General features: G+C 43.8%; 1 protein-coding gene across 2 annotated transcripts in view; it reads left to right on the forward strand.

The window, feature by feature from the left end:
- The first annotated feature begins 5,842 nt into the window (after positions 1-5,842).
- PTPN11 (protein tyrosine phosphatase non-receptor type 11) overlaps positions 5,843-15,236 on the forward strand; it is a 69,518-nt gene continuing 60,124 nt past the window's right edge. For both annotated transcript variants that reach the window (XM_049865590.1, XM_049865592.1), the window contains exon 1: positions 5,843-6,060. In XM_049865590.1, coding sequence (XP_049721547.1) covers positions 6,047-6,060 — 14 coding nt within the window. In that variant the 5' untranslated portion in view covers positions 5,843-6,046. The remainder of the gene's footprint in view (positions 6,061-15,236) is intronic.

Consider the following 15,236-nt stretch of genomic DNA (forward strand, 5'->3'; position numbering starts at 1 on the left):
AGGGATCTGATGCCTCCAAAGGCTTCAGAAATTTCCCTGGAGCCCTTCAGACTACAGCGAAGGCAGAGTTGCCAGGCCTGCTGAAACATGTGGTTTCCCAATGTGAGTGCCTTCCACGCAGATTAAGGATGAGTGTGGTCCTAATAGCCAGCATTTTATGCCAATTTAGGATTACTCATTGGCCAGGGAGGTGATATTCTCAAGGAAATGCTTAGGCACTGCTCTTTTTTGAGAATGGGAGTGTCAGCAGCTTTATTTGTTCAGCTTCCTGAGCAAAATACCTCTTAGAAACTACCATTTGAAATAAATCTATCACAACAAAGCACAGTGATGCTTCTTTGAGCCCTTCAAAAAGTCTGACCATTTCAGAGACTTTCGCTGGCATTGAAATAAAATAAAAGCATAAATGAACCCATCTTGTGGTTTGTTGTGGTATTGCAAAATTTATGGTTCTTTTTTTTTTTTTTACCAGTCCATTTCAACAAGTGAGGACAGTTCATTGCTGTTAGGTGCCGTGGAGCCTATTTTCCATTCACAGAGACCCCACGTGACAGAGTAGAACTTCCCTGTAGGGTTTCCTATGCTGTAATCTTTATGGGAGCAGATTGCTAGGTCTTTCTCCTGAGGAGCTGCTGGGAGGGTTTGAATTGCCAACTTTTTGGTTAGCAGCCAAGCGCTTAACCATTGCTCCATCAGGGCTCTTTGGCAGTTCATTAGTTGGGTAAAATATCACAAATAATAATGATATAATGATACTAGTGTTGGTTATAAAGTAAACCTTATTATTAAGTCCCTGGTTTTACCATACACAAAGTATTCTTAAATTTATACAGTGCATTCTTATTTGCAAATAATAAACATGTCTGGAGACACTAGGAGCCCTGATGTCTCAGTGGTTAAGAGCTTGGCTGCTAACCAAAAGGTGGGCAGTTCCAATCCACCAACCTCTCCTTGGAAACCCTATGGGGCATTTCTACTCTATCCTATAGGGTTGCTTTGAGTCAGAATCTACTCAATGGCAATGGGTTTGGTTTTTTGGGTTTTGAAGACACCAAGGAGCCCTAGTGGAGCAGTGGTTAAAGCGATTGACTGCTAACCAAAAGGTCAGCAGTTTGACACCAGTGGCAGCTCCTAGAGAGAAAAATATGGCAGTTGACCTCCATAGAGATTTACTTTACACCCTTGGAAACCCTATGAGGTCACTATGAGTTGGAATTGACTTGACAGCAGTAGGGTTTTTTCTTTTTTTTTTTTTTTTGGTTTTGGAGACACTCATTTTTAACCTCATCACAACCTCCACGTGAGGTAGGAATTTTAGATGAAAGAACTTAGGCTCTATTAGTATAAACGAATTAATTACCCAAGGTCACCATCTAGTTACCTTGGTTCATATCTCTTTGTGGCACAGAAAGACAGAAAACCACGAGACAGTTGTGCTGCAGAAAGGGCATTGTCCTTGTAGCCCAGAGGCCACTTTGTGTATGACCCCAGGGCAAGCCCCTGCACATCAGTTTTCTTATAAAATGGGGATGATATTGATAATATTGATAATACTTCCCTGAGTGTTAATACTAAGGCCAACCTAGTGATTCACTCACTTGCTGAGTCAATGATTTCCCCATAAGGAAGTTCATGGAAGCATTATTTTTAGTGGCAAAAAAAAAAAAAAACCCAAAATGGAAATAATTTGAATGTCCATCAACACAGCACTAGTTGACTAAGTAGCACGCATCCATATGATGGAATGTTTTGCAGCACTGGAAATGAATGAACTGTTCAGTATGGTAGCTTCTAGCCAGATGTGGCTACTGATCACTTCAAATGTACATAATTTAACTTAAGATATTCTGTAAGTGTAAAATACACACTTGTTTTGAAGTTTTAGTAAGAAGAAGCGAATGTAAAATATCTCATTAAGAACGTTTCATATTCATGAAAGGAGAGACTGGAAGGAGGAAGCGGGCTGACTCATTAGGGGGAGAGTAAATGGGAGTATGTGGTAAGGTGTATATAAGCTTATATGTGAGAGACTGACTTGATTTGTAAACTTTCACTTAAAGCACAATAAAAAGTATTTTAAAAAAAAAGAATGTTTCATATTGATTACATGTTGAATGATAATATTTTGGTGTATTGGTGTTATGGATTGAATTGTGTTCCCCAAAATTTGTATTGTAAATCCTAACCTCTTTGTTTCTGGTGGCACAGTGGTTGAGAGCTTGGCTGCTAGCCAAAAGGTCAGCAGTTCAAATCCACCAGTTACTCCTTGGAAACCCTGTGGGCCAATTCTACTCTGTTCTATAGGGTTGCTATGAGTTGGAATCCACTGACTGACAATGGGTTTGTTTTGCTTTGTTTTTATGCTTGTAGTTATAATTCTATTTGGCAATGGGTTTTCTTTGTTATGTTAAGAGGCCATATCAGTGTAGGGTGTGTTTTAAGCCAATTACTTTTGAGATATAAAAACAACAGATTAGTACAGAGAAGCAAAGAGATATAGGAGAAGACAGACACCATGCCAAATAAAGATCAGGAAGGAGCAAAGGAATAGAAGCCGAAGAGGCAAGGACCTTCTCTCAGTGCTGACAGAGACAGAAAGCCTTCCCCTAGAGCCAGTGCCCTAACTTGGGGCCTCTGCTTCCAAAATTGTGAGAAAATAAATTTCTGTTCATTAAAGCCACTCACTTGTGTTATTTTTGTTATAGTAGCACTAGATAACTAAAACAATTGGGTTAAATAAAACATATTATTCAAATTAATTCCACTTGTTTAAGTGTGACTAATAGGAACTTTTTTGAGTTGGAATTGACGGCAGTGGGTTTGTTTTTTTAATAGGAACTTTATAATTATGTATGTGGCCCACATTATATTTGTATTGGAAAACCATTGCTAATCTAGAGGGATGTCCGTTGTGTATTACATAAATCACACAAACATCTAATGAACTCAGTTTAAAAAATAAAATAGAAAAAAACTCTATGTTGTGTATGTGAGTGAATGTGGGTGTGGAATGTGTGTGTCGATATAGGCATAGTGAAAAGTGTGAAAGGATATACACCAAGCCTTTAATGTTGATGAGGGTTGAAGAAGATAGAATGTACACTGAGGAGCAGGGCCAATTACTGTTTCTTTGGCTTGTTGCAAGGACTTTGCATTGCCTTTCCAACTGAGAGAGAAATTCAAATAAAGCATCTCTAAATAAGTAATAAGTAAATTTTAAGCTTGTTGTATACCAGGTACTGTGCCAGGCTCTGAGGTTATAAAGACGAAGAAGACAATGACTTTGTCTAAAAAGCTCATAATATGGGGGAAGACAGAGAAGCATCGATCAACAATGACTTTGAAGTATGTTAGGTGCTGACAGAGGCACAAACAGGCTGCCCCAAGTGCATAGGAAGGGGGTGTCCATTTTATCTTCAGTTAGTGGTCAAGGGGTGAGTGCAGAGAATGTTTCCTGGAGGGGCTGCATGAATGTTTCCTGGAGGGGCTGCATGAGGTGGAGCTAAACCTTCCATGACACTTAGTTCTCCAGATGTGGAAGAGTTCAAAGGGTATTCCAGGCAAAAGGAAGTCAATTTTCGAAAGCCGGGAAGTAAGAAACAGCAACAAGCCTTTAGGAATAGCTAGAATATGTGAGGGGGTGGGAGCAAATGAGGCTGAACAGGTAGGCACAGGCCGTACAGTGATGAGTTTTAGGTGCTAATGGAAGGATTTTAATTTACTGCTAAAAGCTTTGATCTCACTCATAGACCAGTGGAATGACATGACTAGATTTGCATCATAGAAAGATCACTGTAGCAGCAGAGTGTACAGAATTATAGGAATGATTAGGGAGGCACAGTTTCTGCACTCAAGGAACTTACAGTCTACTTGGGAAAAGAGACAAATGATAATTGGCATTTATCAAATTCTTACTTGGCCAGTCACTGTTCTAAGCACTTCACAAATATTAACCCTCTTAATCCCCATTTTTGATCCCCATTTCACAGAGAAGGAAGCTGAGACACAGAGGAGTCAAGTGACTTGGTTACGGACTTGCAGGCAGGCAGGCAGGCAGGCTGGGTTTTGGAGGTCAAGAACTTCATTTCCATATGATACTTCCTCTTAGATTTATAATGGAGCATGTTTGGTTCTAAGCTAGGATAGGAGCCTTGGGGGGCTATCTAATCTGGACTAGAAGAATCAGCCATGGCTTCCTATTACAGAGGAGGTGACTTCTACTTTGAGGTTTGAAGCCTAAACTAGAATTCATGGTGGGGGGTGGGCAGGAAGAAACTTCCAGGGAGACAGAGATTGTTTAAAGACCTTGATCTAGGAAAAAGCACGGCATATTGAGGAGAACCAAAAGTCACTCCATACAGCTGGGCCATGAAGAATGGAGGCAAGTGGTGGAGAGCAAAGGAGCTGATGATGTGGGCAGGGGCCAGACCAGGCTGGAGTCTTGTACACCATGTTAAATGTTTTTGGATTTCATCCTAAAAGCAATGAGAAACCACTGAAGCATTCAAGGCAGGGAATGAGTAGTTTTGCATTTTAGATCACTCTGACTGTTACGTGGAGAATGGATTGGAACTGGGTAAACCTATAGGTCTAAGATCAGTTAGGATGCTGTTCGAGTGATCTAGGTGAGATGTAATTTAGGTGGCCAGAATTTAGGATGATGGAGAGAAACAGGGCTGGGCAACTGCTTGTTGAACAGCTACTACCTAAATGAAATCAACATATATTGAAGACAATTTTTGCAAGGAGCAGAACAATGTCAAAGCAGTTATCACCTTCTATGAGAGTTCTTTGCATAGGAGTGAGAAGGGAAGCAATGGGACAAAAATGAGGATTTTGGAGCTATGTGGATGTTGGCTGAAATCCTAGCTCTGCTACTTACTAGCTGTATTGCCTTAAGTCAATATATGTTTAATCATAATGATAATAACAGGTAACAATTATAACCACAGCAATTAAAAAAACTAAATTCACTGCCGTCAAGCCTATCTCGACTCATAGCCACCCTACAGGACAGAGTAGAACTACCCCGTAGGGTTTCCAAGGCTGTAAATCTGACAGAAACAGACTGCCACCTTTTCCTCCCGTGGAGCAGCTGACTGGTTCGATCTACCAACCTTCTGGTTAGCAGCCGAACGCTTTAACCACCGTGCCACCAGGGCTCCTGTAATAATTGTAAAGCACTTATTAGGTAGGCTGGAGTCCTGGTAGCGCAGTTGTTAAGAGCCTGGCTGCTAATCAGAAGGTTGGCTGTTCCAATCCACAGCCACTCCTTGGAAACCTATGGGGCAGTTCCACTCTCTCCTACAGGGTCCCTGAGTCGGAGTGGACTCGACGGCAACGAGTTTTTTGGACTATATAAAAAAAAAAAAAAAAAAAAAAATTTTTTTTTTTTTATAGGACAGGCCCAGTCTAAGCACGTTATATATTTAATCTTCACAGTAACCCTAAGAAGAAAATGTATTTTACAATGAGGAAACTGAAGGACAGAAAAATTAAGAAACTTTCTCTAGATTACAAAGCCAGTAAGTGGAGTAGCGATTTGTGGAATAAAATGAATGAATTTCGATTTCGCAGTGAGCGCAGGGATGGAAATTGACACAGTAGGAGAGGATGTGATAGGTCCGAGGGAGTGTGTACAACAGCAAACGCGCAGCTCAAGCACAGATTTAAAGGAGAGAGCGAGGGCGCTTTGGGAACTACGCAGCAGCGTATACCAGAAGCAAGCAAGCGGCCATTAACGATCACCTCTCATTCCCCCACAGACTGGAAGCAGGAAGTGGCGGCGGGCGTCGCGCGGGGTGACGTCACGGTGGCGCCGGCAGGGAAGGGCGGGGGAGGAGGAGGAGCGAGCCGGGCTGGAAGGGGGGGTGGCTGCACAGTCTCCGGGATCCCCAGGCCTGGAGGGGGGTCTGCGCGAGGCCGGCTGGCTCTGCCCCCCGTCCGGTCCCGAGCGGGGCCTCCCTCGGGCCAGCCTGATGTGACCCGGCCCAGCGGAGCCTGAGCAAGGAGCGGGTCCGTCGCGGAGCCGGAGGGCGGGAGGAACATGACATCGCGGAGGTGAGGAGCCCCGGGGGCCCCGGCTCTGGCCTCCGCCGGGCCCCCGCCTCGGTCGCCCTGCCCCACCCGGGAGGGGGCGCCGCCGTCGGGCCCCCCCCCGGGTGGGCGGGCAGGTTACCTCTTAACCCCCTCGATCTCCCGGGACCGGGGGCCTGGTCCTTCCGCGCCCCCACCCCTCGGGTCCCCATTCATTTCCTGCCTCCCGGAGTTCCGGCTCGCGCAGCCCGGGGATGTCGGTCTGGACGAGGGCAGGTAGAACCGCCGGGGGAGTCGCGGACGCCAGCGGCCCGGCTCGGCGCCGCATTCCTGACCCATTGCCTCATGAGAATTGCCTCATGGTGATTCCGAAATAACCCCGCTCACTTGGGGAGGCTCCTCGGCCCGGGACGCGGGAGGGGAATGAAGGGAGTTGCGCAGGATCGGGCCCCTGAGGGTCGAGCCGCTCTGGGTCAACCTGCCTCTCGCGCTCTTCTTGGGACTTCACCCAGAACCCCTATCCCTACGTATCCCTTTGCATCACCATTTCCCCCACTTCTCACGTGCCAGAAATGGAAAAACTGACTGTATCTGCAGCTATTAGAAGTATTTCCTTCCTCTGCGATCTTCTCTTTGGGAGATTGCAAGGGAAGGGAGCTATATCAAGTTATTTAATCCTTTATCATAACCTGAAAAGTCAGGTAACTTTAATCATCCCCATTTTACGGAGGTGGAGACCGAGGCTCATAGGTAAGTGGCAGGATTTGAACCTAAGCCTGTCACAATCCAGGGCCAGAAGGATTAGTGAGATCCATTGAAAGTTGAGGGTGATAACACTATTACTAGCTAACATTTATTTAGCTCTTGCTCTAAGCCTAATACGTTTAATCCTCACAACAACCCTGTGAGGTAGGTACTGTTATCCTGAGTTTCAGATGTTAGGCAACTTGGCTAAGGTCACACAACTAATAATTTGGTGGAGCCATAATCCCTACTGTTAATCACGGGGCTGCTATTATTATAGCTATCGCTAATCATTAAAAAAAAAAAAAAAATCATTATTCAGCCTTAATTCTGTTGTTAAACAGTAGTGTGACCTATTGTCTTCAGGTAGCAGTCCTGGTAGTTTGTACTGGCACTCTATATACCACTGACACATAAAATCCATTGTTTATTCTTCTCCTTGGTTGTCTAGTTATGGTCACTGTCTTAGATGTTTGAAAAACAGTTTCAAGTTGCTGGGGTTATTTGAATGAGAGACTTCTCAAAATATTAGAGATAGCTATTTGAAACACACCTGAACGTCACACATTCATGGACCTGGAAAGAAAGTTGGAGAAAAGAGAAGATGGAACTCTCCTAGGAAGTGGGCAGGTCTGTGGGCAAGAGTTTACAGATCTGGGTCATATATAACTATTTCATCAGAACAGTGTATAGCCTCAAATGGTCTAATTCTTTAGGGATCTTTTAAATAAAACAGTAGTCTATTCTTTTAATCTGTCAAATAGTCATTGAGTCTTTTGTTCTTTGTGTCTGCTCTTCCAGACAAGGAAGGATCTGCTTCTTTAGAAGACAAAAAGACTGGGGGTCTTTCTCTATCTATCCCTAGATGGAGAAAGGGGCCGGGTAGTAATAGACCCTACATTGTCCAACTTGTTAGTTTAGAAGCATAGAAGTATGGGCATAGCTAAATCAGCAAGAGGTAAAGATGACACTTTGAAATAGAGTAATTTCTTCTCCCCTCCAGTCCTGATATTTATTATCCACCTACTGTGGATACAGAGGAAACCCTGGTGGCATAGTGGTTAAGTGCTATAGCTGCTAACCAAGAGGTCGGCAGTTCAAATCCGCCAGGTGCTCCTTGGAAACTCTATCGGGCAGTTCTACTCTGTCCTATAGGGTCGCTATGAGTCAGAATCGACTTGACGGCAGTGGGCTTGGTTTTTGGTTTTTAGGTGGATATAGAAAGGAAATGTGAGCCACCTAAAAATTCGTTTATGAACACAATACACATAACTGGGAATCATTTATTACTGTTTTCTGGATTGTAAGTCTCTTATTTGAGCAGTTTTATTCAAGTATACTTGACATGCAGGAAATTGCACATATTTAAAATATACAGTTTGGTAAGTTTTGACATGTATACACTTGTGAAACCAGCACCATAATCAATATAATGGAAAATATCCATCACCCCTCCTGATATTTCCTGGTGGCCCTAAATAATCCCTCCCTTGTTCTTCAGGCAGCCACTGTTTTGCTTTGTGTCACTGTATGTAAGTTTCAGTTTTTTTTGAATTTTATGTAAGTAGATTTAATATTCTTTTTCTTTTTGGTCTGGTTTCTTACGCTCGGCATAATTATCTTGAGATTCATCCATGCTGTAGTGTGTGTCAGTAGGTCATTCCTTTTTATCGTTCAGCAATATTCCATTGTATGGATGTACCACAGTTTGTTTATCCATTCATCTGTTGATGGGCATTGGGTTGTTGCCAGCTTATGGCTATCACAGACAACCTCTGGACATTGGTATACAAGTCTTTGTAGGGACATATGCTTTCGTTTCTCTTGGGGAAGTAGGAATGGAATGGCTGGATCAGATAGTGGGTGCATATTTAATTTTTTCAGAAATTACCAATCTGTTTTCCAGAGCGATTATACCATTTACGTTCTTACCAGCAGTATATGAAAGTTTCTGTTTCATCCACATCCTTACCAACACGTAGTATTACCTGTTATCCGTTGCCGTCGAGTTGATTCTGACTCATAGCGACCCCATAGGACAGAGTAGAACGGCCCCATAGAGTTTCCGAGGAACGGCTGGTGCATTCGAACCGCTGACCTTTCTGGTTAGCAGCTGTAGCACTTAACCACATGCCACCAGGGTTTCCGCACTTGGTATGGTCAGTCTTTTTTTTTTTTAGTCAGTCTAGTCGACAGCATTGGGTTTAGTAGAGATCTCACTGTGGTTTACTTTGTGTTTCCCTAATGACTAATAATGTCGAACATCATTTTTTCATGTGCTTATTTGGCATCTGTATGTCTTCTTTAAGTGGTGGTTAAGATCTCGGCTGTTAACCAAAAACTGTAAGATAGGCAGAAGCTCTTCTCCTGGCTGAGAGAGTAGACACACACATGGATGAACAAAATAACTCCAGGTGGTAAGTGGTAATAAGGCCTGGGAGGACCATAAAACAGGAGAATGTGACTGACAGGGAGAATGTTGTTACTTTTGATAGGGCATTTAGGAAAGGTCTCTCTGAGGAGGCGATAATATGAACAGAGACTGGAATTCAGTATTCTGAATTTTGTTTTGCTTAATTATCACAATAATTCTTTTTGACTAGCGTATTTAGGGTTTAGATTTTATTTTTTTTTATGTGACCATGTGGCGACAGGGAAAACCCCAGTGGCAAAAGGTCAAGCAGTTCAAATCTACCAGGTGCTCCTTGGAAACCCTATGGGGCTGTTCTGCTCTGTCCTTTAGGGTTGCTATGAGTTGGAATTGACTCAAGCGCAACAGGTTTGGTTTCGTTATGTGGCAATAGGTGACGGTGTGAGTATCCCTTGTTGTTTTGTGCCTCCTGTTGATTCCAACTCATTGTGACCCTATAGGACAGAGTAGAATGGCCCCATAGGGTTTTCTAGGCTGTAAATCTTTGTGGGAACAGATTGCCAGATTTTTTCTCCATGGAGCAGCTGGTGGGTTCGCACTGCTAGCCTTTTGGTTAGCAGTGGAGCGCTTAACCATTGTGCCACCAGGGCTCCTTAGGTTTTAGATTTCGTATGCATTCATTAAATAAAATGTCAGTATATTCAGTGTACTGATTCCTGTCACATTGTAGGTAGGGAAACTGAGGCACTGAACATTTAAGTGACTTTCCCCCAGGCAATTTCAGGGGCTTTGTTTTGGTATAGTACAGTGCTGAATTTAGACCCCGAGAATGCTCATCTGCCCCACTCTGCCTGTTCAGCCAACAAAACTGCTCCCATTCTCCAAGCCTTCCTTCTGCATGCGGTGCATCCTTCACGTTGGCGTTTGTCCCTCTGACAGGTATGTACCGTGCATTGAGCTGAGAGGAGCCAAACGTTCAGCTTATTCTCAGACTCTCAGCTTTCGGTTTATCTCTTGCAGGTCAAGTACATTTTGTCCCAGGCTCTCCCAGGTGGCCATGTTTGTTTATCTCCTGTGGGAGTAAATAAACTTGCCTTACTGAAAAAAAAACAAAAAACAAAAACACAGTTCCGTGACTTTCCATTTGAAACTGAGATGTCTTTATTAATGTTATGTCTGGATTTAAGGTCAGGTTTTTGGCCAGAGCTGCTCCAGTGCAGGGGCCACTGCTAAGATTACTTACCCTTTTTGCACACGGTTCACGTGGAGACTGCTACAGAGTCGCACAAGAGCCTGCAAAAGCAGAGCTGGACGTGTTTGTAATTGTTACTCTCAGGCCCGGCTGTACTTTGTGAGGCAGCTACAGAACAATAGGGGACACTGTGCTGATTTCTGCCTTCCCTTTGGAAACACAGACAGCAGTTGCCATCCGTTACTGATGTTTTTAAGGAAAGGAGAAGCAAATACTGATGCTTGGTTGACTCTGTGGGAGTTGTGGACAGCAACCGTGAGTTTGAGATACCTGAAATGGATTCAAACTCCTTAAAATACAGCCCAGTTCATTACTATGCATTTTGGAGGGTTGTGTGGATTTAGCAAATGTATTCTTTTTATATGCTAGGGTCCTTGGCAACACTGAGATATGAAAGACACTATCCATGTTTGCAAAGAGCATTCAGTTTAGAGGAGATAGACTTGTATGCCAGCATCGAATGGATTTGATAGAGGCAGTACTGAATTGAAATTTATCTACGTAGAAATCTTTTCTTGCACGCTCTCTTTATCTCTGTCTTTGTGGGTGTGTATATAGTTGTTAGCTGCCATTGAGTTGGCTCCCAACTTATGGTGACCTCATGCACAATAGTATAGGGCTGTTGTGATCCTAGGGTTTTCATGGGCTGATTTTTCAGAAGGAACCAACCCAAACCAAACCTACTGCTGCTGAGACAACACTGACTCATAGCCATCTTGTAGGACAGTCTTGTAGAACTGCCCCATAGGGTTTTCAAGGCTGTAATATTTATGGAAGCAGACTGTCCTATCTTCCTCCCACGGAGCGGCTGGTAGGCTTCAACTGCTGACCGTTTGATTAGCAGCAGAGTGCTTAACCACTGCCTCACTAGAGCTGCTTTTCAGAAGTAAATCACCAGGCTTCTCTTCCTAGTCTTTCTTCGTCTGGACACTCCAGTGAAACCTGTTCACTATCACAGCAACACTTAAGCCTCCATCGATAGGTAAGTGGTGGCTACGCTTGGGATTCTTTGGATGGGAATTGAACCAGGGTCTTCTGCATGGAATATGAGAATTCTACCACTGAACCACCATTGCTCACTGTTGTTCGTAGATTCACTCTCTCTATGTACACACACACACACATATATACCCACTGCCATCAAGTCAGCTCCGACTCATGGTAACCCTATAGGGCAGAGCAGAACTGCCCCATAGGGTTTCCAGGGAGTGGCGGTGGATTCAGACTGCCAGCATTTTATAGTTAGCAGCTGAATGCTTAATCACTGCGCCACCAGGGCTCCCATTAGCCGTTGAAAACCAAACCAAACCCATTGCCATTGGGTCAATTCCGACTCATAGCGACCCTATAGGACAGAGTAGAACTGCCCCATGGAGTTTCCAAGGAGTGCCTGGTGGATTTGAACTGCCAACTTTTTGGTTTAGCAGCCATAGCTCTTAACCACTATGCCAGCAGGGTTTCCCTATTAGCAGTGCAAATGCAAATCAGAACTACAATGTGATACCATGTCATGGTGACAATACTGGCACTAATCAACAAATGTTCGAGAGGTTGCGGGGAGATTGAAACTCTTAGGGAATGTAAAATGGTACAACCACTGTGGAAAAAGATTTGGCGCTAAAAAGCTAGAAATAGAAATATATGATACAGCAGTCTCACTCCTAGGAATATATCCTAGAGAAATAAGAGCTGTCACGTGAATAGACATCTGCACACCCATGTTCGTTGCAGCATTGTTCACAACAGCAAAAATATGGAAACAACCTGAGCGCCCATCAACAGATGAGTGGATGAACAAATTATGGTACGAACACATAATGGAATACTATACAATGATAAAGAACAATGATGAATCCATGAAACATCTCACAGGATGGATGAATCTGGAGGGCATTATGCTGAGTGAAATAAGTCAATCACAAAATGACAAGTACTATATGAGACCACTATTATAAAAACTCAAGAAAAGGTTTTACATACAGAAAGAAATAATCTTTGATGGTTATGAGGGAGGGGAAGGGTGGGGAGGGGAAATCGCTAACTAGATAGGAGATAAGTGGTAACTTTGGTGAAGGGAAATATAGTACACATTATAGGGGAAGTCAACACATTGTGACCAAGACAGTCATAGAAACTTCATAGACACATCTAGACACCCTGAGGGACTGAGTTGCTGGGCTGAGGGCTAGGGACCATAGTGTCGGGGGACATCTAGGTCAATTGTCATAACATAGTTCATAAAGAAAATGTTCTGCATCCGACTTTGGTGTGTAGTGTCTTGGTTCTTATAAGCTTGTAGGTGGCCATCTAAGATACGTCTATTGATCCTATCCCGTCCGGAGCAAAGAATGAAGAAAACCAAAGACACGAGGGAAATGTTAGTCCAAAGGACTAATGGACCACAAGTGCCATCGTGTCCACCAGCCTGAGCCCAGGACAAGTAGATAGTGCTCAGCTACCACCACCGACTGCTCTGACAGGGATCACGATAGAGGGTCCTGGACAGAGTGGGAGAAAAATGTAGAATGAAATTCAAGTTCACAAAAAAAAAAAAAAGATCAGACTTAACTTGTCTGACAGAGACTGGAGGAACCCTGAGGTTATGGCCCCCGGACACCCTTGTAACTCAGAACTGAAGTCACTCCCAAAGTTCACCCTTCAGCCAAAGGTTAACCTGTTGGCATTGAGTCGATTCCAACTCATAGTGACCACATAGGGCAGAGTAGAACTGTTCCATAGGGTTTCCAAGAAGCGGCTGGTGTATTCAAACTGCCAATCTTTTGGTTACCAGCCAAGCTCTTAACCACTGTGCCACCAGGGGTCCACAGCCAAAGATTACACAGGTCTATAAAACAAACAGTAACACACTCGAGGAACGTGCTTCTTAGTTGTCATGTGAATAAGACCAAATGGGGAACATCTGCCCAAAAGCAAGGAGGAGAAGGCAGGAAGGGACAGGAAAACAGGATGAATGGACACAGGGAACCTGGGGTAGAGAAGGGGAGATTGTTAACACATCTCAGGGATTGCAACCAATGTCACAAAACAATTCGTGTGTAAGTTGTTGAATGAGAAACTAATTTGCTCTGTCAACTTTCACCTAAAGCACAATTAAAAAAAAAAAAAGCACCAGGGAAATGGGTAGGGACTAGACCACACAGGGATTTTAAAGATCTTCAGTGTTGTGTGGACCCTGGATTGTATTTTCAGAGCAAAGCAAACCCATAGAAGGATGTGCTCAGGGAGCGGCATGAGCTGATCTATTTAAAAATAAACCTCTGGCTACTGTGTGAAGGAAGGAGGCAAGAGTGGACTCAGGGAAGGCAGCAAGCGATGAGTGGGACTCTGAACTCGGGTAGAAGCAATTTGTGGAAGGATTTTTTTGGAAGCAGTTTCCTTGGATTGCCTTGTCATCAGAGCAGAGATGCTGACCGGTGAGACTCCATGACAGGATAGTGATTTATGGACAGAGCCATCCACTGCCATTAAAAAGCTGCTGGGACAACTTTTTTTCCTAGCCTTCTGTTATTTAGAAGGCTTGTCCCTATTGGCGGCCTGTTCTCATACTTTTCCTACAGAATATTAAAATGTAATTAGAAGAGAGGGATTTTTTTTTTTTAATTTTTATTGTGCTTTAAGTGCAAGTTTACAAATCAAGTCAGTCTCTCACACAAAAACCTTACTACATACTCCCAATTACTCTCCCCCTAATGAGACAGCCTGGTCCCTCCCTCCACTCTCTCTTTTTGTGTCAATTTCACCAGCTTCTAACCCCCTCCACCCTCTCATCTCCCCTCCAGGCAGGAGATGCCAACATAATCTCAAGTGTCCAACTGATCCGAGAAGCTCACTCCTCACCAGCATCCAGAGGGATATTCTTGTAGGCTGCAGAAAGTACCGAACTGTAAACTTTCTCCCCAAGGACAAAGATAATGATTTTTCTGAAGGAGTGGTTAAGAAAGATATACCCAGTTTCACTTTGTTTAGGCAAGAAACTGAAATTAGGCTTTGGATTCCTAGTTAAACTTTCTTTTTAGAGTAGCAGCCTTGAGAATAAGTTCCTGAAATTGCCCGCCTGCTTGGCAGTTTCCCCACATCATTGGGGGAAGGGGATGGAGAGATACAGCAAAATGTTCAGCATCATTGTATTTTCTTTTTGGTTCATCAGCATTTTTTTTTTTTTTTTGAAACTCACTTGACATAAATAAGTTCCTAGCCTCGGAGAGCTAAGCCTTTGCAGAGTGTGCAGTCACCAATGAGGGATTTAGATTTCTAGTCGGGGTTTGTAAACTCCCTACAGGCAGGGATCATGTCTTCCATCTCCTCAAGCCCACTCAGCACAGGGCTCACATGTAGTAGAGACTGAAGCCTGTTCAGGAGGCATTGATTTGAGTCTGGTATTATGTGTGAAGGAGCCTGGTGGCGCAGTGGTTAAGCACTCGGCTGCTAACCGAAAGGTCGGCGGTTCGAACATAGCAGCCATTCCGAGAAAGATGTGGCGGTCTGCTTCCATAAAGGTTACAGCCCTGGAAGCCCTATGGGGCAGTTCTACTCTGTCCTTTAGGACTGCTATGGGTCAGAATGGATTCCAGCACAACAAAGATTGTGTGTGAGTGTGTGTTATTTGTGTTCATTTGACTCGTTCTGTAAGACGGCTGGTACCAATTGGGGTCCTTTTATTACTTGAGCCGTTAATAAATAATAGATAATGCCAGCAGATGATAGGTTAGAGGGGATAGTCAGGGGCTGGCAGCTCTAGCAGGTTTTAGAATGAGCTAGAGGAGGTGCTCATACCTGCCTTTCCCTCCGCCCCATGTGAGTACCACCCCCAGG

This window comes from Elephas maximus, chromosome 22 (assembly GCF_024166365.1).
Source record: "Elephas maximus indicus isolate mEleMax1 chromosome 22, mEleMax1 primary haplotype, whole genome shotgun sequence".
Lineage (NCBI taxonomy): Eukaryota > Metazoa > Chordata > Mammalia > Proboscidea > Elephantidae > Elephas > Elephas maximus.